Source organism: Magnolia sinica, chromosome 13 (assembly GCF_029962835.1).
Source record: "Magnolia sinica isolate HGM2019 chromosome 13, MsV1, whole genome shotgun sequence".
Classification (NCBI taxonomy): domain Eukaryota; kingdom Viridiplantae; phylum Streptophyta; class Magnoliopsida; order Magnoliales; family Magnoliaceae; genus Magnolia; species Magnolia sinica.
The window spans coordinates 15,019,556-15,042,631 of NC_080585.1; the positions used below are offsets into that span (position 1 = coordinate 15,019,556).

The following is a 23,076-nucleotide window of genomic DNA, read 5'->3' on the forward strand; positions in this document are numbered from 1 at the left end:
TATTGAACCATACCTTAAAATGAGCTTTAAAAATGGATGAATTGAAGGGTCTGGATTGCTGTAAAACCATGCCACGGGAACATTGGAAGAGTCACCACCATTTTAAAACGGTGCAAGCTAACGTGAGAGTCTAGCCCATGAAGGGTTGGTGAGAAAGGGTCTCTTTGGACATTTTTAGTGCGTCAGAAATAGATGGAATTTGCAACGGTCATGATCTGGGGCTCAAATCATATATAGGGTTTCACCATCACAAACACAGAGACTACTTGCGTGTGGCTAGGTGACTAGGACCGGTCCTAAATAGAAAATGTCTCGAGTCAAATCGGTTGGACCCCACCCAGTGGCTATCTTACATCCAACCCAGTACGTTGGCTCCACCCTTAGATCATCTGATGCACGAATCAGCCCTCTCTACTCATCAGGTGGGACACACCAGAGAAAAAAATCTAGCCATTGATAAATAGAAAAATCCAATTGTGTTCTACTTGATAAGTGGATATGGTTTATTTTAGTCTAAGATGATTATCATGATAAGGCTGACCTATTGGACGGATTGGATGCCTCACACACATGGGAATTTGTTTGCTAGGTGGACAGTAACTTATTGTCCGGCATGTTGGACTTGAGACCTCTCGTAAATACTAGTTTAGCAGGGATGGTATTCTTACGTGCTCAGCGCACGTGTGAAGTGCGCACATGAACTAGATCCAAGCAGTTCACCAGGTGGCTCTCACCAAAGATGCGATCTGGTCCAAAAATCAAACCAGTTCATCAGGTGGCTCCCACCAAAGATGCAACCTGGTCTAAAAATCAAACCAGTCAGAAAAGCCGATGGATTTGGGAGAAAAGGGACTCAGTCTTGCCGGTGGATGTGGATTGGCTACTGACGCTGCCAGTAGCCACTTGCTACTGATCGGTGCTCTGTGAGCCCCATCATGATGTATGTATTTCATTTTTCAGATCATTTCAGGGCTTGATTCCAAAAACTGAGGCAGGTCTAATTCTCAGATGGACCATAAAACCAAAAAAGAGTATTGATTGAATGTCCACCATTAAAATTCTCTTAGCGCCCACTGTAATATTTATTTGACATTCAACCTGTTAGATTGCATCATACAAACCTGGAAGAAGGGAAAACACAAATATCAGCCTGATCAAAATCTTTGGCGGCACCAAGAGATTTTTAATGGCGGGCATTCAATCAATACTATTCTTGTGATGTGGCCTACTTGAGATTTGAATGTATCTCATTTTTGGGCTCATGTGATAAATTTTTATGCAAAAATGGATAGCCGGCGTGGATGAAATACATACATCATGTTGGGCCCACACAACACCAATCAGTAGCCAATGGCAACAGGTCCCTTGCCTGTGGCCCTGGCTACGGAAACACACAAAAACCCTGTATGTGGGAGCTATCCGGGGAAGTTGAACCATGGAACTTACCTAATTCTGAAATTGGACGTGGTCAAGTTTTTTACAACGGTCCATTCGTCCAAAACACCCACGTTCAAACCTTATTGGGCTGCCGCAATGTTTATACAATTATATAAACTTGAGTTTTAGATCTACTTTATTTTTTACCTCATTGTTTAAAAGTGAGCGGGTGAAGTTGATAGACAAGATTTTTCCTAGATGCGGTGATGGCTTGCGTTTGGGAGCTTGTAAATGAAGGCACATGAGAAATAGAATTAGTCAAGAGTAGATGAATTGGGCGTAAATGACTTGCTTAATTATATTTGAGTTGAAGTAAATGAAATGCATTTTATATCTAAATATTATATTTGGAAGAGAGTAGAGCAGATGAATTAGAATACGCTCGAATTTTTTAATATATTCATAGAAATATATATAATATTTCAAAACAGCTTTAATATCTTAAATTAGTATACATGTGTAATATTTCATTGAATGATGGTAATAAATTTATTGAAATATATACTTTAGTTAAAAGTGAGGAAATTTCAAATCTTAGGTAGGCTACAAACAGAAGAATTACAAATAAATAACTTTCCAGTCATTTTTAACAGTCAATTTAAATAACTAATTTGTGAATGGTTTGGATCATTCTACTAGTGTGATTTTAGTAATGTAATCATTGATTGGATTGTTATAGAGAATCATCAGCATGCTACATGGATGGTGGACATGTATATAGTGGCAGTTTTCTTTGCTTAAGCAGCTTTTCAAGGGAGTTTAAAGGGCATTTCATTTCGTATAGTTCCAAATCATCTCGCACAAGAAGATTTCATTTATATTTTACTTACTGATTATTTACATGCACTTACTCCCGTCCAAACACACATCAAAAATCAATTACTTCGGGTCCTACTCCTGCTCAGGTGGTAGACTCTCAGAGTTTCAACACCCGGTCATGGGTTTGAGTACCCATAGGTGGTGAAATTCTACTAGGGCAAGAGTGTATGGGCGTGCGTGCGTGTGGGTTTGAAAAAAATAAATAAATAAATCATTTACTTCCACTTACTCCGAATTCCCTCTACTTACCACCATTTATTCCCGTAGAAGGCGTGGAAAAGTTGCATGGTAGGAATGGGCGGTTGTAAAAATCTTGACCACCTGTCTGTGTGCCGTGGTCCAATTTTAGAATTAGGTAAGTACCAAAGGTCAAATTTGATCGGGTCGACAAGGCACAAGTCTAAGAGATGGATACACGTGTCACTTAATAATTTAAAGTGGAAAACTTTTACTCTGCGAGAGGATGTAATATGATACGTACTCACTTAAAAATTACTTATGATGAGTTTCATATAAATTAGCGTCAAGGAATCAAAGGTCAGGATATTTTAAAGCAATGCAAAAGCTTGCAACGTACAAAATCTAAATTTGGTTAAGTGGTTTGGAGATCCAGACCATTGACCCGCTTGGTCATCGTTCTAGAATATCTTTTCCGTCTAAGAACGCATCGTGGGCAACACGCCGCGTTTTCAATGCTCACGTGATCACTTTTGCCACGTCGTTATCTATGTGTAAATTGACGCCGTTCTACATACGCCTGCAACGTCACCGGAAGCGGATTGCGTCCTGCCCCCGCCGGGACGGAAATCGGTCTAGACAGGGGATTCATAGGGCCCACAGTAATATATAAGTTTTATCCGTATTGTTTATCCATTTTTCTAAATTATCCAAAACTTAAGTGAACCATAGAACAAGAAACGATAATGATACCCACTGTTAAAACATTTTTATGGCTCATTGTGATATTTATTTGCCATCTAATCTGATCATAAGGTTGTACAAATCACGATGAAGGGAAAATAACTTAGATCCAAAAGTTCCGTGGTCCCAAGAAAGTTTTAATGGTGGGCGTTCAATCCCCATTGTATAGTCCACTTGAGCCTGGGATCTGTCTCATACCTGGGATCATATCTTAAAATGATATGTGAAAATGTATAAACCGTATGGATACATCATGGTGGGCCACACACAGCCCCTGCTTCCAACATTACTGGGATGCCCTCTGACCCTAAGGTCTTTGGGGCCGACTCAATCCATCTGTTACACCATCGTACATTAGGTTTAATGTGATCTAAAAAATAAGACAGATTTAAGATTTAAGTGGACCACATATAAGAAACAGTGGGGATTGGGCACCCACCGTTTAGACCTTCCTAGGCTACATAAGTTTTGGATCAGACTTATATCTGTATTTTCGCTTCGTTCTGGCAGGATTCATCTTATGAATGAGTTGGATGGCAAATAAACATCACAACGGGCCACAAGAAGATTTCAAGGGCATTTTTGTCCACACACACACACACACTTGAGTTCTAGATCTGCCTCATTGTTTATCTTATATTTAAAAGGAGAGGACCGATAGATGGATTGAGTGGATATAGCACATACATCACGAAGTGTTTGATGTAAAGAGGACTGCAGGCTCGTTCATCGCAAAAATGGACCGGAAGAAGTTTTAACATAATCAAACTTAGTTTTGTCATATTTGGGCTCAATTCTATATAGGGTATGTCATAATTGACGCCCCAGGGACATTGACATCAAAGAAATTCATTTCAGATAGGGAGAAATGGACGTTCGAAGTGCAAACCATAAAATGGGCATAACTTTTGATCCAAATATCATCACGGGACACACAACTTATGAATTTTGATTGGAATAGGCTACTTAGGACCAATCGACCCCTCTAAGTGAGTCTTGTTGTTCTATTTCATGAGAAAATGCTTCCTTTTAATTCAAAATCATAGTTTTAAAGGAAAAAACTTACTATTTTTAATAAGTTTTAGGTTTGGATGTATGTCATTCGTCTTAGAATTTTAGTATATACAGTCTTCTTAAGATTCGCTTCTTGTCGTGCCAGGAATCATCCGACAAAATTAAATTAGGACTTTCTATTTTTAGTAAATTTTATTATTTCGAGTAAGTTTCAATTTAGTTGTATTAGGACTCCTAATTAGTGTTTGTTTTTCTTTATAAGTGATGTAATTAGAAGGTTGATGATGATTATTGATAAATAAAATTCTTGAATTTTCCTTCTTCTTTTTTCCTTGTGAATTTAAGGTTTTGCAGACTTTAGATGGTAGTCTTCCTCATCACTCTTTCTTGTGTTAGCGTCTCATAGACCTTAGTATTTGGGGGGGGGGGGGGGGGGGATGGGGGGGTCCTGCAAGGAAGTCGTGTCCATAGGGAATGAGCAACCACATTTTTAAATTGTTCATTATTGCCCAATATGAGAGGTTAGTTACACTCGCTTGAGTGCAAGGGCATCATATGTGGGGCCAAAATAAATGCCTGATAGATTAGATTTGTTGTAGGCACCCCACCCCAGGTAGACAAGCTATTCAAGATGGACCGAGTCAACAATGCCAAATCCTAAACATAAATCCAAACTCTTAACTGGCCTAATCTTAAAACCCAATCAAACCTAAATCTAGCTAAACTCACCCAGTCTTAATCCAATCAACCTAACCTAACTCAACCTAATCAAACCCAATAAAACCCAGTCGACCAAACATGGTTAAACCTAGTTAAACCCAATCAACTCACCGAGTCGACTCACCAAGTTAACCTACGAAGTCAACTCACTCGGTCAACATACCCAGTCGACTCACCTTGTCAAGTCAAACCCAAAACCAACTCAAAACCAACCCATACCTAAAGGCCATCAATTTCTAGAGTTTAAACAACCTAACAAAAAAAAAAAAAAAAAACAAAGGTAACACGTGTGGGTGCTCACCTGTCAAAGCAAGGAGCCCCTTTTGTAACGCCCTTAAAAATTTAATGATAATAATATTAATAATACATGAATAAAAGATTATTATTATCATTATTATTTTAAAATCTTATCCCTATCTTATTTCTATCTTATCTCTCCCTTATAAATATCCATAAACTTCCTTGTATCCTTAAAAAAGGCACCCTGCGACAACTGAGAAAGGAAGACATGATATTTTAGATAGCTTAGATCAGGTATGTCTATCGTCTTTCTTTTAGTATTTTTATGCATTTAATTTAACTCAATCTATGCAATGAACGGTGTGGATCAGCCACACATTTATCGTATTTGATTATGGGTAGATACGATGTAAATGCAATGAAAGTCTAAAATTTTATGTGAAATTTCTAATTGTGATTGGTATGTACTTAATCATATCAGATTAGATCTATACGGATCATACGATTCCTAAGGCCAAAATATATAATGGCCCTAATTTCCAGATCAATTTGACCATCAGATGGGTCACATTAGTCAGATCTAGAAATGGTTAATAAGAAAAACTTGGATTTCTGTGCAAGTGTTGTTATCACTTGGGGTAGAAGGTTAAGATGGGCCATCGGTATATGTGTGGTTAGATCCACACCATTCATTTAATGTGTAGAGGCAAAGCATGACAAGACCTCAAGAATTTGAATGATCTAATAATCCAACGGACCACTCCGATCAAGCAATTTCCATTCAATTTTATAATCTTAAAAAGAAAATAAAAGAAAAAAATCTAAATAGAAATTTTAATTATTCCGTCCATTCATTTTATTGGATAATTTCAGGGCTAGAGCCCAAAAATGAAGCATATCCAACGCTAAAATGAACCATACAACAAGAAACAATGTAAATTGAACATCTACCGTTGAAAAATTCTCGAGGACTAAGTAAGTTTTGAATCAAGCTTATTTTTATGTTTTCCATTCATCCATGTCTGTATGATCTTATGAACAGGTTGGATGACAGATAAACATCACTGTGGGACCTAGCTAGATTTCAAGGGTGGAAATCATTATTCCCACTGTTTCCTGTGGTATGATCGGCTTGATCTTTGGATATGCTTCAATTTTGGGTTCAACCCCTTAAATTATTTGGAAAAATAAATGGACGGTGTGGAAAGACTACATTCATTCACGGTGGGCTCAACTGAGTTTACTCAGTACGATAAGAGCGTACTGAGTAACTCAGTATGCAATCCGATTTCCACACACTCATGCCATAGTGGTATTTCACCACCTATGGATACTCGAACCCTTGACCGGGTGTTGGAATTCCTAAGAGTCTACCACCTGTGCAAGAGTGTGGCGTCTATACTTCCAAACTCAGGTGAGTAACCCAACGTGTCTCATGATTCATTGAAATTAAAATAAATTATTTACGATTGTTTGATTGATTGATATACTGATTTGAGTGTTTTATTGCAATATTGTATGTTACGGTAAATCACTTGTTAATTTATGCCAAATTACATGACCATGATAATTGTACATTAAATTCACATGTCAATGTTCTTATCAAGACAAATATCTATGGCAGTTATGAAAATGATATATTCATACATTATCTATCATTCATTGCATTTGCATTGTCGATCATAGGGGCCCTCCTTCGAAGAAATGTCGATTCTGGTAGAGCGTTACCAGATGAGGGTTATGTCCAAGCTTACCTAATGAGTGGATGTGGGTTGATAACTTCTAACCCAAACAGATGGACGATCATCCCATCTGATGTATTCATACACCATTTGCATCCATATCATTGTGCATACATTTTTACATTTAATACTTTTTATAATTTCAAGTGCTATGATTATGAATCATGCTGAGTTATTTCACTAAGCCTGACTAGCTTAATATTTTATAGATAAAAAACCATACAGATGAGCCATTAGCTGATGATATGGTGCATGAACCGGAAGGATCTATCGCACCTGAACATGACCCATATGAAACGTGGCCATACTTGTCTGAAGATGAAGTGATGGCATTAGAACATTTTTGATTATGTGATTTATTTGTTAGAATAATTTGATTAGCGTATAATGCATATTGGTATTCATTATGAGATCTTAAGAAATTGTTTAGATTTATCTCATTGAAATAATATTAGTTTGAAATAAACATTTTTATAATATGATAATATAATAAACAAATAATTTTTAAGATTTATATTATTTTAATAGTCGTCAAGATTTATATATGCCTGATTAATTGATGCTAAGTATTATGTATGTGTGATTAGAATTAGGGTGAAACTTAGACTAAATCTAATTATCACCTTTGATTAAACTGATCAAAGAATTAAGTTAATACACTTTGTGTATGAGTTACGAATTGAAACTTGGGTTTGAGGGTGTACACCCTGTACCCGAATTTTGGGGCGTAACACCTTGTGGCTAGGGCGGCTCCTTAGGTGTCGCTTGCCATATGTAAGGTCCCATGCCTTGGCAGGGGGAGGTGCAACGCATATAGAGTCTCTATTTTCGAATGGATAATCATGTGGAGAACTAAAAAGACTCTAGTGCCCTTCCTTTGGACCAAAATTATGATCCATGACATATAATCCAATCATAAAGATCTTGTCAATTGACAATCTCAAATTTAGGCTATCCAAACCCTTTTAACCCTCAACTTGCCAAGAGTTACAAAAAAAATCAAGTTTGTGAGCTATAAATAGACCTCTCCCTTTCTAATTTCAGTTATCCCTTAAAACTCAACAAGCCTAGAAACCCAAAAATCCCTTAAGATTTTCCTTGGCCTCTTCCACCCGTCTCTACCAATGAAAAGTGAGAGTAGGAAGAAATTAGTCTCGCCCAAGTGAGGAACTATAACCAAGAAAAATACACAGTAAGCTACGGGGAGAAAATTTGTGAGGTGCATAATCACGTAAGCATGGGTAAACTCTATAGCCAAAGGGATAAAAATTCTCATAATTAGGAGGCTTACCAAATAAAACTTCAAAAGGTGAAAGACCATCAAGAACAGGCATAGGCAGTCGGTTGATAATGTAGGTTGCTGTGCTGAAAGCGTCAACCCAATGCCAAGGAGGAACGTGGGAGTGAAACAGGAGAGCAAGGCTAGTTTCTGTCACATGACGATGTTTGCGCTCAACTCTACCATTTTGGGAAGGAGTATATGGGCAAGACATTTGGTGGTGGATGCCAACTTGTCGAAGATGAGATTGAAAACGATTGCTTGTAAATTCGGCGCCATCATCGCTTTGAAAAAGCTTGATTTGGTGGAGTATTGGTTTTCAACCAATTTTTGAAATTGGAGAAAAATATCAAAGAAATCGGATTTTAATTTCATTGGATAGAGCCAAGTAAATCGAGAGTAATCATCGATAAATAACACATAATAGCTAAATCCCAAATTAGATTTGACGGGAGCGGGATCCCAAATATCGCAATGGATGAGACCTAAAATAACATTAGATCGAGTAGTATTCAGAGAATAAGGCAAGCGATGGCTCTTAGCGAGTTGACAAGTAGAGCAAAGAGATGGATTAGGCAACAGAGAAGTAAGAAATAATTGTCCTTTTTTATTCAAAAGAGATAAAATAGAGTGATTTACATGACCAAGGCGAGTATGCCATAATTCAAAGGAAGCATGTAAATTCTTATTTCTAAGGACAGAAACAAATGCAGAGTTGCCACGCTCCAGCACATACAGACCACCTTCTCGTTTACCTTTTGCCACTGCCGTTGATTTCGCCAGAGAAGATAATTTGTGGAGGAGAGTTTAATAGTAACCATGTGGATCATGATGTTGAAGGAGAAAGAAGAATCGGCCATGAGGGGATCGAGGAGGTTAATCCAAAGAAGGCTCTGATACCATAACAATGTTTGTAAAACAACCATACCTTTATGGGGTTGAGTTTTCCATTTATATAGACGTATACAGAGCAGAGTAGAGTTTGAATACAGAGATAAAATAGGAAAGATAACTACAAATGGAAACCGTATAATAAACAAATGGAAACCGTATAATCTAAATTATGTCTCCTATAATCAAGGAGGATTCCGTAAATCAAGAACTGATTTATTGGAATTCTCTACACCTTCCTTTTCTCATTTTCAATAATCCCTTGACACCCAACAAGCCTAGAAACCCAAAAAACCCTTAAGATTTTCCTTGGCCTCTTCCACCCCTTCACCAAGGAGAAGTGAGAGAGGAAGAAAAGAGTCCAGCCCAGGTCTGCACCAATTCAGCTAAGTCCTTAGTTACCTGTGCCATCAAGAATTCAATATGATTCACTCAACCTGATCATCATTGCGAAGCAATCGTATACATACGATAATGGGAAGCGCTTTTGCTTCACTCAACGGACCCTGGAATGGACAAGCATGAGGCATGAAAAACGCATTTTAATTGTTTTATTTTGTTTTCAACAAGATCCAAAAGCATGCTGCATTAAGTAATCATTTGTTTGGTGCTGTCATAGTAGGACCCACTTGATTGACCGTTCAGGTCATCAGATCCTTCCATTAGATGCGAGTTGCTTTGCCAAAGATATCCGGCTTCTCTCTTCTAATGCAACACCACTCAATATTGTCGGTGCTTGGTTAATTACCCAAAGGAGAGGCCTTTGAGGCTTCGAGCAATTATTGCATGCATGGGGCAGATCAAAGAGTTTATTTCTGCAGCGTGGCGTGTGTTTTGGGCCATTCATCAAGTAGGGGGCCCCAGTGAACGCTCTGCGATAGAAGTTAGGCTGGTTCATTTATTAGGTGGAGTCCTTATCCCAAAAGTCTACTGGTCTTATTAATTAACTGATCAATGGCCCACTTATGCAAGTATGAAATTATGAATGATAACGGTGTGTGGACACTCCTACCTGTCACTAGCTGTGATTGCTTGCTATGCAGATTGGGGAGTAATTTGATACTCTGGCACCATACAACACTTGATATGCACGAACTCAGAAACTTGATGAATAGCATATGTTAACTCAAAGTAAACCGACTAAATTGTGATTCATGGACACTAATTAATTTGTTGTAGCAGGAGTATCAAATTTTCTTCATTTATAACCTCCAATAAATGTCTACGGATGGGATGGTTAAATAATCAAATAATTATACTTTTTGGTTCATGGTACATTTAAAGAAAGTTTCATAAATTGTACAATTTAATTTGGATTACATGTATGTCACATATGCAATTTCAAGCAATGCCGAAGTGACCGTGTATCATCCATTGTACACACTATGAAAAACATAAGCTCCTGTGACCATAGATTCTGATCCAAGATCTCATTTTGATGGTATGTTAATTAAAGATGTAGGAGATTTGGTAAGGGTGGTTGCACATTCATGGAACGAAGGATGAGGCTATTTGACAACATCATGTGAAAATGCTGCAGAGAGGGGGATGGGAGTGGGTTTTTTGAACCACTCATATACTGGATTTTATATTACAGAAGTCATCCTAACAATCGGGTCCCTACTCATGGCTCGACTCATAAGAGTTTCAACACTTACGTCATGGGTTCTAGCATCCATTTTGGTGTGTGTGGGTGTGCAAGTGTGTGTAAAGAAGAAGAAAAAAAAAAGCATCTTAAAATTCATTTGTTGAATGGACAATTGCACGTGAAGATGAATTTGGAACATTGAATAGTTGTCATACAAAAAACTTAAAAGAGATCCGAAGGAAAAACTGTGGCCTACATGCTAAGAATGAAAGAGAGAACATTGCTAAATGGTGTGAATGGCAGGCGGGCAGCCCACTAGCTATTTCTTGTCCCATGGCTTACTTGATTCTCCGAACATGAGTCATCACAACAAATACATGAAGTGGATGCCACATAGGCCCTTTGTTGCATGGCGTCCCTAATAATTTTGACATTGCAGGCCATATGTGGACATGAGCCTAGTGGCGGCCTAAAAGAAATGACCAAATATAAGATAAAACCATGGTCCAAAGAAAAGGCCAAAGTTTGGACGTCTCGGATCTTCTAATCACAAAGATATTTTGAGCTCCCCCTTAACAGGAAGCGGATTGAATACAGTAAACTCTGTAGGGCCCACTGTAATGCGTGTCTTATTCATGCCGTCTGTCCGCTTTACCAGCTCATTTGAACCCAAAATTAAATCATATCCATAGATCTAAGTGGACCACACCACAAGAAACAGCTGGATAATGATGTCCACCATTGAAAACTTCCTAGGGCCCATAGTGATGTTTGTTTGTCGTCGAACCTGTTCACAGGGTTACTCAAAATTAGATGAAGGGAAAACACAAATATCAATTTGATACAAAACTTCCATGGCCCTCAAGAAGTTTTCAATTGTAGGCGTTCAATTCACACGGTTTTTTGGACTGTGGTCCCTTGAGTTTTGCATATGCTTCGATTTTGGGCCATGTTATAAAATGATTTGGTAAAATGGATGAAAAGCATGGATAAGATGCATACATGACATCGGGTCCACAGAGTTTTACTTATATGGTGGGTTCCATCAGTTCAAGAATCTAGATAAGTGAAAGGACGGACCCGTTCGTTTGGATTGGGTCCACAAAGACAATTGCATCATCAACCCAAAACATCCATGGTATAACAAAGAGTTGTATTTTATCCTTGTTTCTATTCAAAGGGTGCGTTTGGTTGTACCATATATCATGAAATATCACAAAAAATTGCACCGAATTATATTTGTTAATCAAGAAATTTCATGATTTTTTGGGTATCCCAATCGACGTGAGGTCCACCATACAGACGGTCTAGATCAGTGCAACATGAACCTAAATAGCAATTCCGGAATGTATTGCAGCGAACCTGAGTCCTGCTAAGGTGACTCGCGGCACTCGCGGTTCACCCAAAGAGGTGTAGAATAACACGCATGTGAGCCCCGCTTCATGATATCATTTTAGTCTGATGGCCTTACAGCGTTCATACAGCGGACGCCAGACATCTCACCCGTTGCCTTGAAAATAGCGCATGATGCAACTGCCCATTCGACAAACATGTCCTTTTGAGTTACAAACGGCGGTGAGAACCACTAAAACGACAGTCTGAATCACCTAACCATGGGCCCCGCAGCTAAGGAATCTTGCAGGCCAACAGGACATGTAAATATGTAATTTCTCTCGAGCTGTAGGGCACTGTCGATTTTCGGGTGGAGTGAAAAACGCGACTTACCTCTGTGGGGCTCACCGTGATGTTTGTGTTATATCCACTCCGTTCATCCGTTTCGCCAATTCATTTTAGAACATGAGCCCAAACATGGGAAGATCCAAAGCTCAATTGGCCACACCACAGGAAAGGGTGGGAATGGAAACGCCCAGTGATGAAACCTTCCTGGGGCCGACCGTGGTGTTTGTATTATATCTACTCCGTCCATCGACTTCTCCAGCTCATTTTAAGACATGAGGCCAAACATGAGGGAGATCTGAAACTCAATTGGGCCACACCACAAGAAACACTGGGAATGAAGCACCCACCATTGAAACCTTCATGGGGCCCACCGTGATGTTTATATGCCATCCAACGGGGAGGCGGCCTTGCTGCACACAGGCCCAAGTTGCATCGCGTGAGAGTTCCTGGTCACTCGTCAGGTGGGACCCACCAAGAACATGAGCTGATACAAGACTATGTTTGTGCACTCTTCGGGTGGGTCATTGTTTTTGCTAGCTGTCCCTTTTCCTCCTACAAGCGTACGCCACCACCTGTCTGCTTTTTGAGCCAGGACATCATTTCACAGTGCTCCCCACCTGACGAATGGTCCAGATCCTCCACGCATGTGCCGTAATGGCACGCGGGAAAAGAGGACTCTTCCCCCACCTCACTTGCACGAGTACTGTTTAATTTTGGGAGGTTGGTAAGATATTGAGGCACACATGCTTGGTTGCCTGGGAGATGAGCAGGTAGGTGATACACACAAAGCATGCCTTTCTCATTTTAGAGTATTTACAGGACCCTGGACCCGAGAATATGCACAATATACTCCGGCTTTAGGTTTCTTGAAGTGGGGCCCATGGTTCAGTGGTCCAGGCCTCTCTCTCTGTCAAGCTGGGCCCGAGTCCTGCCCATCATGCATGATCTATGAGAAAATTGCCCTTGAAATCCTGAAAAGGTCGCTAGATCAGCCCGGCCTTGTCCATCTCTAGCATCACCATTGTACTCATGTAAGGTTATTGGAAGAAGTGATCTGGTGGGCCACCCAATGGAAGGCCATCGCCCAAAGATTGCAAGGATTGGATAAAATCCTAATGTCTGATTGTTAAGACGCTCACCCATCAATTACATTGCTCATTTTTCTCCTCCAGATTTCCATAAGCATTCCATCACTCACAATCGATACAAGGACTACAGTAATTGATGAACTGCCATTTGGGTTTTGGCCTATACACATTGGCTACCAGATCAACGGTTCTGATCAGCTGAGATGATTGCCATGTGTACATTGAAGGTGCTAGATATGGGCTATCTAGCAATGCTTGCATGTCATTGTCATTGCCTATTCAAGTGATTTTATATCCATGCTTTCTACGGAGACATTATCATTATATCATCATAATCAATCACCATTACACAAAAGTTGTATCAGAGCATACATACAAGTGCTTCTGTATCAAAAATGGCCCATCAGATGAATGTTGTTGAAGAAGACCTACTTCAATACGCTGATTTCCCAAATCGGCGGGCCCCACTCATCAAATCTGTATTCATTGCTTCTCTAAACCAAGTTGCAGATGCTTTTGGGATCCGTCGCTGATCATTATTAGTGTAATTGACATAGTAAAGGCCAAGGCGAAACGAATAGCCATTGTCCCACTCGAAATTGTCAATGTAAGACCACAAAAGATAGCCTCTAATGTCCGCTCCCTCGCTGAATCACAATTAAAAAAAAAAAATTGTTAGTAACAATCTTTTGTTCTGTATGGGGCATTGATGGTACATGAGAGACTGATAAACAGATAGATGGATGTTGATGAGGTCGATAAATGGTCCATTGAACAGCATTTAGCCATTTCGGATGTAGTTTTGTAATTTCCATGGGAATGGTTTTATTTAATGATAATTACCTCATTGCTTGCAGTGTGTAATTTAGTGTATCTTTGATGAATTGGATCCTGTCGGTGTCTTGAAGGATTTCTTCCAATGGCTGGCCGTCATCTAGATTTACATAACCTGGAAATATCCCAATTACTATCTTCAGATTTCTTCGAACTTAAAGAAGCTTAAATCAGCTTTAACTATAATGTAATAGAAACTAAGGTTTCCACAATCAAGAGGAAAATCCTTTCTCAGTTATATAGTGTTCTTTTTTTGCTATCCAATGCAAGATATTGCTTCTTATTATAAAAGGGGCATGCTCCAGTTGTTATCTTGCCACCAGAAGCTTACGGTGGTACCAGGTAGATGTGGGGTCCAGTGATGTGTTCATAGAATCCAATCCATCCGTAAGATGGGTAACCTCAGAAAACCTCTAGATCTTAAAAATCAGACTGATTGAAAATTCAGATGGCCCAGAACAGGGAACATATTGATGGTGAAAGTACATCATGTCGGACCCACATCTGCCACACATCTGCCAAGTATCAACGTAAGCTTAAAATGGGTCCTCTAATATTCATGCTAGCATAAAATGGGACTTTGATGGTGAAAATACATCATGTGGGACCAACATATGCCAAGTGTCGATGTAAGCTTAAAATGGGTCATCTAATATTCGTGCTCTCATAAAATGGGACTTTGTGATCTAATACAGTAATTCAATGGATCGAAGATCCACATTTTCTTTCTCTATGGTGTTGAATTTGTTTACATTTCTCTATCATAAGCAAGGTATTTCAATACGTAAATGAGATAATTTTAGGTCTGGCCTGTTTGGATGTCATACAGAAATTGTGCAGCTGGGAATTGGGTCTTAGGCTAATTGGGACCACTCTGTATAATTTTGAAAAATTCCCCATAGATCAACCAAAATCACCTCAAATCATGCGTCGAATTTGGCTATTTGGCAGACATGTCTCCTATAACTGGGTTTGGCTCCTAACAAAGTAGCCCTGATGGAAACAGAATCCATTAGTAAGGACCTTCACTTTCATTTCAGTGCTGCAAAACGGTTGAAATGGATTCTTGAGGAGATCCATTTTGATAGAGTCCACCACCTGAGCAAAAGTAAGGATCCAATCACCGGGGATTTGATTCCTCTCTAATAATCCGTTTTCCAGTACTCAACCACTATTTTTAACTTCATGAGGATGGCTTTCCCAGTACCCAAGCAGCATAGACCATCTCCTTCTCAAGAAATCTGTTTCCACAGAAACAGATTCACTCCATCTTTTAAGATTCCAAGGAGCCAAACAATCCCTTGCATGTCTATCTTCTCCTGTTTGAGGCATCACATGGAAAGATAGATATATGAACTATCGTATGGAGAACTCTTATGTAACAAATCCTAATACATAAAATGAATGGCAGTAACACTAAAAAATAAATCATAATTGGTAAATCTTATTTACCTATCTCAGTAATATAAACGGGCGGATTTTCGTATTTAACTTTGATATAATCCAATAGAAGCTTAATTCCAAATGGATAAGATCTCCAGTAGCTTACTCCTCCTTCCTGCACAAGCATTAAAGGTTAATACCATTTAAGAATGAGTTATCTGATTTTAATTCTGAAAACTCAAACATACACTGGGTCCAATGGCAACACCATCTTTCTCACCTGCACATGAAGATGAACATTGTCATTAATGAACACAGCGGATTAGATTAGTTAACATAAACATGATGGAAAATGTGAAAGAAAATTACTTGTGGTAATAGCAAAGGTATCTTGAACTTCTGGGCTGTCGGGCTCATCTTGGGTGGGACCGTCCATTGGCGGGGCAGGAACCGCAGTGGAATTATCCATCACATACATTGTTATGTAATGATTCATTCCAATGAAGTCGGAAGAGCCCTTAATATCATTGGATTCTTGTTCTGTAAAAATAGGTAACCGATTTCCGACCAATTTTTTCACCGACGATGGGTAGTCACCGAAGACGACTGGGTCTAAATATCTACAACATCCAAACAAGTTCCTTCAAATGGCTACAATGACAGGCATTTAATGTGTGCTTATTCCTATGCTTGTGTGCAATGCAAGACTTGTGTTATTTTGGATTGTGGCCCATTCACAGATGGTCTGGATTGCCTGAAGACTGTTCCATTTGTTTAAATTTTTTGGGGGACATGCTAAGCAGCCTGACAGAACGTGCTTAGAATAGATAACCCCTTTAATTAATTATATAAAATGAAAGAATATGAAAGCATGATTTACGCACAGGCCTAATGTATTGTCCAAAACCCGTTGAGTTGCGTCGACGTCTGCTTTTGAAGAAGAAAGTGGCATATACCAATCTGAGTGTACTGAGATGCCAATTCTCCCCTTTTGGTTTTTCTGTAAATGAAAATTCAACTAAATAAGATTAGTTTTTTTTTTTTTTTTTTTCCCCCTTTTAATTAGATTTATTTATAAATATCATGCATTTGTCCATCAAGTTCTTATCTGTTCTGGCCACACTGGGCTTTTGTTCAGACCAACAAACTGTAATGTTGGGTCCACACCATATGGTGATCCAAACTGTTCAGAGGCGGGTCTTATTGTTTTAATTGTCTATTTGGCTCATCATATAATAGGGACCACCAGATCCACTACCTATGTTGTTTAAGGGTGGATCCAAAGTGTGGTGTTTCTCTAAATCAAGAATCATATAATGAGTAAAAAATGAGAAGGTAAAAATGCTTTACTTGATATTTGGATCGGTAAATCTTGACCGCACGGGAGTGCGCAAGTAGGAGATTGTGAGCGACAATGTATGGCTCCCTGGAAGAGTCACCAGCGGGACAGGATGGAGGCGAGCATCTGCCCGGCGCATTGATCCCATTTTCATAGCCATGAGTAGAGAAGATTGAAGGTTCATTTATAGTCACCCACATTTTCACCCTGTCACCAAACGCCTTAAAACAGAACTCGGCAAATTCACTGTAGTCGTCCCTGGAACCAACAATTCTCAATATGTCAGGAATGAAGGATCGAAAGTGTTCGATCAAGCTCTTAGCAGCTCAACAAACTACACGAGTGGGGGCCGCCTTTTGGGTGATGCAAATTATTTACACAAAGGGCCCCCATGGTGGATGGAGATAGAGATAACCCCACGATCCTCCCTATCGGAGGAGCCTAAGTGTCTGATTTAGCCCGCAATAAACAGCAATAACCATTGGCCAGGTCTAACCAGCACATTCATGTTTTAGGCCATAATGGCCTTAGATTCGGGCTCGGCCAGGCTTCGTAGAAATGTCGATAAGTCTAGGCCCTGGTCCAGCCTGTTTATTTTTCAGGCTGGAGAATCATGCCCAAGACGAGCCCACAGGCCTAAAAGTTAAATCCAAGTCCAATCCACACAAGCTGGGCAACAGCCCAACTGGGCCATTATTGCAACTAAGCGTATATTGTGAGGAAAGAAGAAGAAGAAGAAAAACTAAAATGTCTACAATTATCACATTCTTCATGGAATGGTTGATGCTCTTAAGCTAAATCCCTTTGAGATGCATGGATAGAAGACTCAGTGACTTTAACGACACGATTGGTCCCGAGTTGGGTGACTCATCCAGTTCTGAATATTTTCAGTTATGACTCATGGTGCCAAACTGGATTGGACTCGACCAAATCAACTGAATCCTAGTTGACTCGGACGAGTCATCCATGAGAGTTTTCTTTTTAATTTCTATAATTTTGAAAATTTTAATTAGAGATTTTTTACTTTCAAACCTCATTTAAAAAATAAAAATAAAATCATCTGAGTATGTTATTGTCCGTACAGAATTCTCTTGCTTCTGAATCCTCCATATTCATCTTCAAGAACTTGTGGTACATCCCAGTGGAAAATAGTTGCACATGGTTCAATCCCTACACACACAACAACAAGACATTCATAGAATAATCCGTAGTTTTAAGACAACCCGTGAAGATCATCTGAATTGAGATCTAGACCGTTCATGTATTGTTCCCCACCATGGATTGACCATTGCATGCATAAAATCAATTCATTGGTGTGATTTTAGCGATTTGATTGTCGGATTTTCCACCCGTTGAATGTTCATCGTTGATTGGACCTTTTCCTAGCCACCTAATCCTCAAGACTCCTTCAATCATTGGCTAGGATAATCCGAACAGTTCACCTCCATCCATGGTAGGACCCAATAGATGAAAGGTACGGATCTAACACATATGGACCGCATGTATGGAAATTGAGATTGAATGCACTATCTATCATCCTTGTTAAATAAATAATTACCATTTTTTATCAACTCATTTATGAGATTATTGTAGTATTGTACGCCTTTCAGGTTCACAGCTCCATGCCTCGTAGATCCTCCTGCAAGTGGATCCCACGTGTGAGATCAAAACCACACAAACATGCACGTGCAAACACAAATGTACAGCATACCTGGAAATATCCTTGGCCAAGATATTGAAAACCTGTATAGATCTGTCCCCAAGTTCTTGAGAATTTGAACATCTTCCTGGAAATAAGCTTCATTCACATTAAAATCCCAAAAATAAAAGAATATAACTAGTTACATTTGCATAATCGGCTGATCAGGACCGTGCATTCCTTGCATCCCACTTGAACCAGATCACCATGCAAAAATCAGACTGACCCACATGATTGTCACCATTTGATTGTTGGTCATCTTTCATAGCGGTTTGTTTTTCAAACCATAGTTGTGATGGTTAGCATCATCTGACCAAAGTGATTCTCTTGGATTGTAAGATATCCAGGGTGGGGCACACCGGAATCTGATTGAATTTGATCACTGGACCTATCTTTTTTTCAAACGATCTTGACCGTCACATTTTGAGTGCTATTGATTGGATGGTTAAGATCATTTGATCTGTGTGAGTTTTGCTTCATGACCTGCTAAGAGTAGGGTTGAATGAATGGACACACCATATCAATGAGGGAACTCTTCCCTATATCTGATGAAACTAGCTGTATTGTAAACTCCCATACAACTAGTTGGAATTAGGGCTGTCAGCTGGCTAGGCTTGAAATGGGCCGACGTCTGTCTAAGCCCAGCCCGTAATGCAAAAATTAGGCCCGACGCTGCCTAGACCGGGGCCATAGGAAATAGTGGGAATGGACACACCTAACACCGAAGCCTTCCTGGGTCTGCCCGTGATGTTTACATGCCATCCCACCCATTCATAATGTGAGTCCCATCAGCATGAAAGACCCAACTACCAGCCTTATCCAAAAAGCTTTAGTGGGTCCGAGAAGGTTTCGATGGTGGTGTCCCATTCTCACTATTTCCTATGGTGTGGCGCACATGAATTTCGGATATGCCTGATTTTTGGGTCCATGATCTAACACGAGCTCGCGCAACTGATGGACGGAGTGGATGCCACATAGACGTCACAGTGGGCACCAAATAGGAAATTCGCGTCCCCTCAAATTCAAATAAAATGCAAATACCTTGTATCGATGATACACATCAGCTGCTACGTCTCCATTTCCTCCACCCAATATCTTCCCTACAAACATTTAAAAAATCCAACACCAGTCATTGCAATAATTACAGAAACGCCCAAGGGAAGAAACAGTAAAATAGCCATAAAAAAGAGAGAAAGAAAAAGGCATTTTGGGTATTTACCAGGAAGGGAACAGAAAGTATCCCAGATGCTTACACCCCTCCCATCTTCAAGAGCTGCTCCTTCCACCTGAAATTTAAATAAAAAAGAAAAAATTAACATTTTATAAAAGGAAACAACAACAACGGCTGAGTTTTTTTTTTTTTTGGAATGTGAAGTATACCTGAAATGCAGATGTACTGAAACCAAATTGGAATTCATTTGGGAATGAATTTCTGTTGAGAGCACTGCAAAGGATTCCTTCTTTTGATAAAAGCAGGAAACAGAAAATCAAGACTGCAAGGGTATTTTGGGAACTCATTTTGTTCTGGCCTACTGCACGTTTTCATGAGATTGAGTCCATACTTATATAGATGCCCGAGTAGTGTCCGAGTAAGAAGAAGCGTAGTGGCTTGATACACTGGCCACACTTGCACTCGTAAATTGTCCACGTGTAACATATGTAAATAAAAATACTATCTGAAATTGGGGGATCCGTTTTAGTTAAGATATAAGCCTGATATTAGATTGATTCGGCCATCTTGATCATCGATTCATGGACATTGTTTTGTTGAATATGGACCATACATTAGAAGATGCGTGATTACCCGTCATTAGTATATTATCTCTATACAATTTATTGTTTATGGCCAAAATAACATTGCCCCCACTATTTGGACGGTTTTGATTGCGTTATACGTGTTTTACCTTTTTACAATTCTAAGTGCCTGAGCATACACCATCACGGTCTGCTAGAGTACTGAATATTTTCTAGGAGAGAGAACGCTAGGGCGTTGGCGGCGGCGACAACCGCGCTTAAATAACTGTTTCATTTTCTTTTAAAGTGTCCAAAATGCCCTCGTAGGATGACTAAAACGCCCAGGCCTCGTTTATAAAATGCGCTGGTTTTGAATTTTTTCTTTAAACGAGTTGGGGTAATATGGTCAATTACAGGTATATTTTAGTCATTATGAAAATGTCCGCGTGACATTCCCAAGCGTTTCTTTTGACGCGACGAGAGAATTTGCAGTGCATGTACACACTCACACGTGCACTAATTAAAGTTTCCTGTCCAGTCAGCATGGAGGCCCCAAAAGTTCAACGGTCGGAGAAGATGATCAACGGTTCACGTTTGCCCATCTGATATTTCCAGTCTACAGCATGTTTGAAGCAGGCCCCAATTGATGAGTGGCCAGGATTTCTTAACACGAGTGCCATATCTATGTGCGTCCCCATAAGTCAAGATATCCGCGCGCAGGGTGCGTGAATTCCCTATAACCCGTTGTTGGGAGCCCGTGCAACAAAAAGCTCCGTGTGGCCCACCATCGTACCTGTGTCACATCCAGTCCGTCCAACAGTTGCCGCAGGTGATTCTAGTTCGTGAGCCCAAAAATTAGGCATATCCAGTACTCAAATTAGCTACACGAGGGGAAACAGTGAGTTGACCGGATGAGATGGCCGAACCTTCCTGGGCCCACGTGATGTTTATATGCCATCCAAGTGGTTCATAAGGTGAGTCCTATCAGGATGAAGGGACAGTACGAAACTAAACCTGATCCAAAACTTCTTCGGGCCAGAGAAGGGCGTTGGATCTACGGACATCTCGGTGGGCCGCACAGAGTTTTTTGTTGCACGGTCTCGCTGCAGGAAGGGTTGTAGCATATTCGGACTCCCATATGTATGTGTTTTATCCATACCGTTCATCCATTTTGAAACTCATTTTAGGACACCATACCAATAAATGTGGCAGATATAAATCTCATTTGGACCACACCATAGGAAACAGTGTTGATTGAACGCCTACAATTAGGGGCCACAAAAGTTTTGGATCAAGCTGATATTTTTGTTTCCCCTTCATCCAAGTCTGTCTGACCTAATCAACAGGTTAGATGGAAGATAAACATTACGATGGTTAAGAAATTTTTAATGGTGGGAATTCAATCAACACTGTTTCCTGTGGTGTGGTTCACTTGAGATTTGGATTTGTCTCATTTTTTTCTTCATTCACTAAAATGATCTGAAAAAAATGGATGGATGGTATGGATAAAACAGATAAATCATGGTGTGGCCTACGGAACTGACCAGTACCGAGATTTTGGTACTGTAGGGCCACTCCAGAGGTCCTAGCCCCAGTTCATTACATGTCCTCCAATCAGCCAGTTAAAATTACATTTTCATTTTAACTTTTAGATTACAATCTATCTACGGTGGGTCCCACTATTTGTCCGGTTAATGTTTGAGGTACATGCCATATGTACAGTACAATGGGGGTGGTCATGGGCATAACACCATATCATTCTCGTGCACAGTCAACATTGATGGCTTTATATTTAACTAAAACGGGGGGTGAGTCCTCTTAAAATCCTCCCACGTGATGCAAGGCCATCCCACGTATCAAATCACGTGAGCTCCCAATCCTCACGTGGGTTCTTAAAATGGGGGAAGCATGTGGAGCGTGGATGAGCACAGCCTGGAAAATACATGACTGATCATAACTGTCCAATTAGTGACCATCTTATGGAAATCAAATGAAGAAAATCATTTTTCAAAAAGGAAAAAAAGGAAAAAAAGAAGCAAATAAAAAATTGTAAAGATGGTGTTAAATTTTTACAAAAATGAGGTACCATACAGTTTAATGGTTGGTGGAGAAGTTGAATTTAAGTTTGTACAAGTGGGGGAAAATGATACAATGATCCAAATGTTTATATGATGGGACCCATCATGAATGGGCCATTCACCAAGGATGATCCTAGTGTTGAGATTTGGAGCCACATCTGGGGGTCGCACGACCGGTCGTGGGCCCTGCTCGACCAGTCGTAGACTGGCTCGACTCAAAGTCCTGTGAGTATCAGTTTTTTTTTGGTTCTAAGGTGCTTGACCGGTCGTGGCGGTCGTGGGGTCCGCTCGACCGGTCGTGCAGTCTGCTCGACCGGTCGTGGTTACGCAGATTCGTTTTTGAATTTGATGCGGATTACGGATTTTTGTGTTGCCTTTCGCAAGGGTGCGAAAGGGAAGTTGCCTAAACTATATATAGGTGTCCCTAGGGCTTTTCTAGTGTATTGAAAATTATTGAAAAATAATTCTAATGTGTTGACAAAGGGTTTTCTATATACTTGAAAGGGAGAGGTTAGTATTTTGCATTGTAATCTTCGTTTTTCTTCATAATGGAAGTTTGCATCCGTAGTTTTTTACCCTAGTTTGGAGTT

The 23,076-nt window shown here is 39.8% G+C and overlaps 1 protein-coding gene across 1 annotated transcript; it reads right to left on the bottom strand.

Moving 5' to 3' along the window:
* Nucleotides 1-13,544: 13,544 nt before the first annotated feature.
* LOC131222945 (beta-glucosidase 24-like) lies at nucleotides 13,545-20,222 on the bottom strand. Its single transcript, XM_058218204.1, has 13 exons — nucleotides 20,055-20,222; nucleotides 19,894-19,960; nucleotides 19,716-19,774; nucleotides 18,687-18,762; nucleotides 18,534-18,614; nucleotides 18,058-18,145; nucleotides 16,987-17,233; nucleotides 16,521-16,636; nucleotides 16,006-16,256; nucleotides 15,885-15,916; nucleotides 15,706-15,811; nucleotides 14,263-14,368; nucleotides 13,545-14,066 (listed from the first exon to the last, which is right to left on the bottom strand). Exons 1-13 carry the CDS (start codon nucleotides 20,190-20,192, stop codon nucleotides 13,853-13,855), a joined length of 1,581 nt encoding a protein of 526 aa, XP_058074187.1. The 5' UTR covers nucleotides 20,193-20,222; the 3' UTR covers nucleotides 13,545-13,852.
* Nucleotides 20,223-23,076: the final 2,854 nt, after the last annotated feature.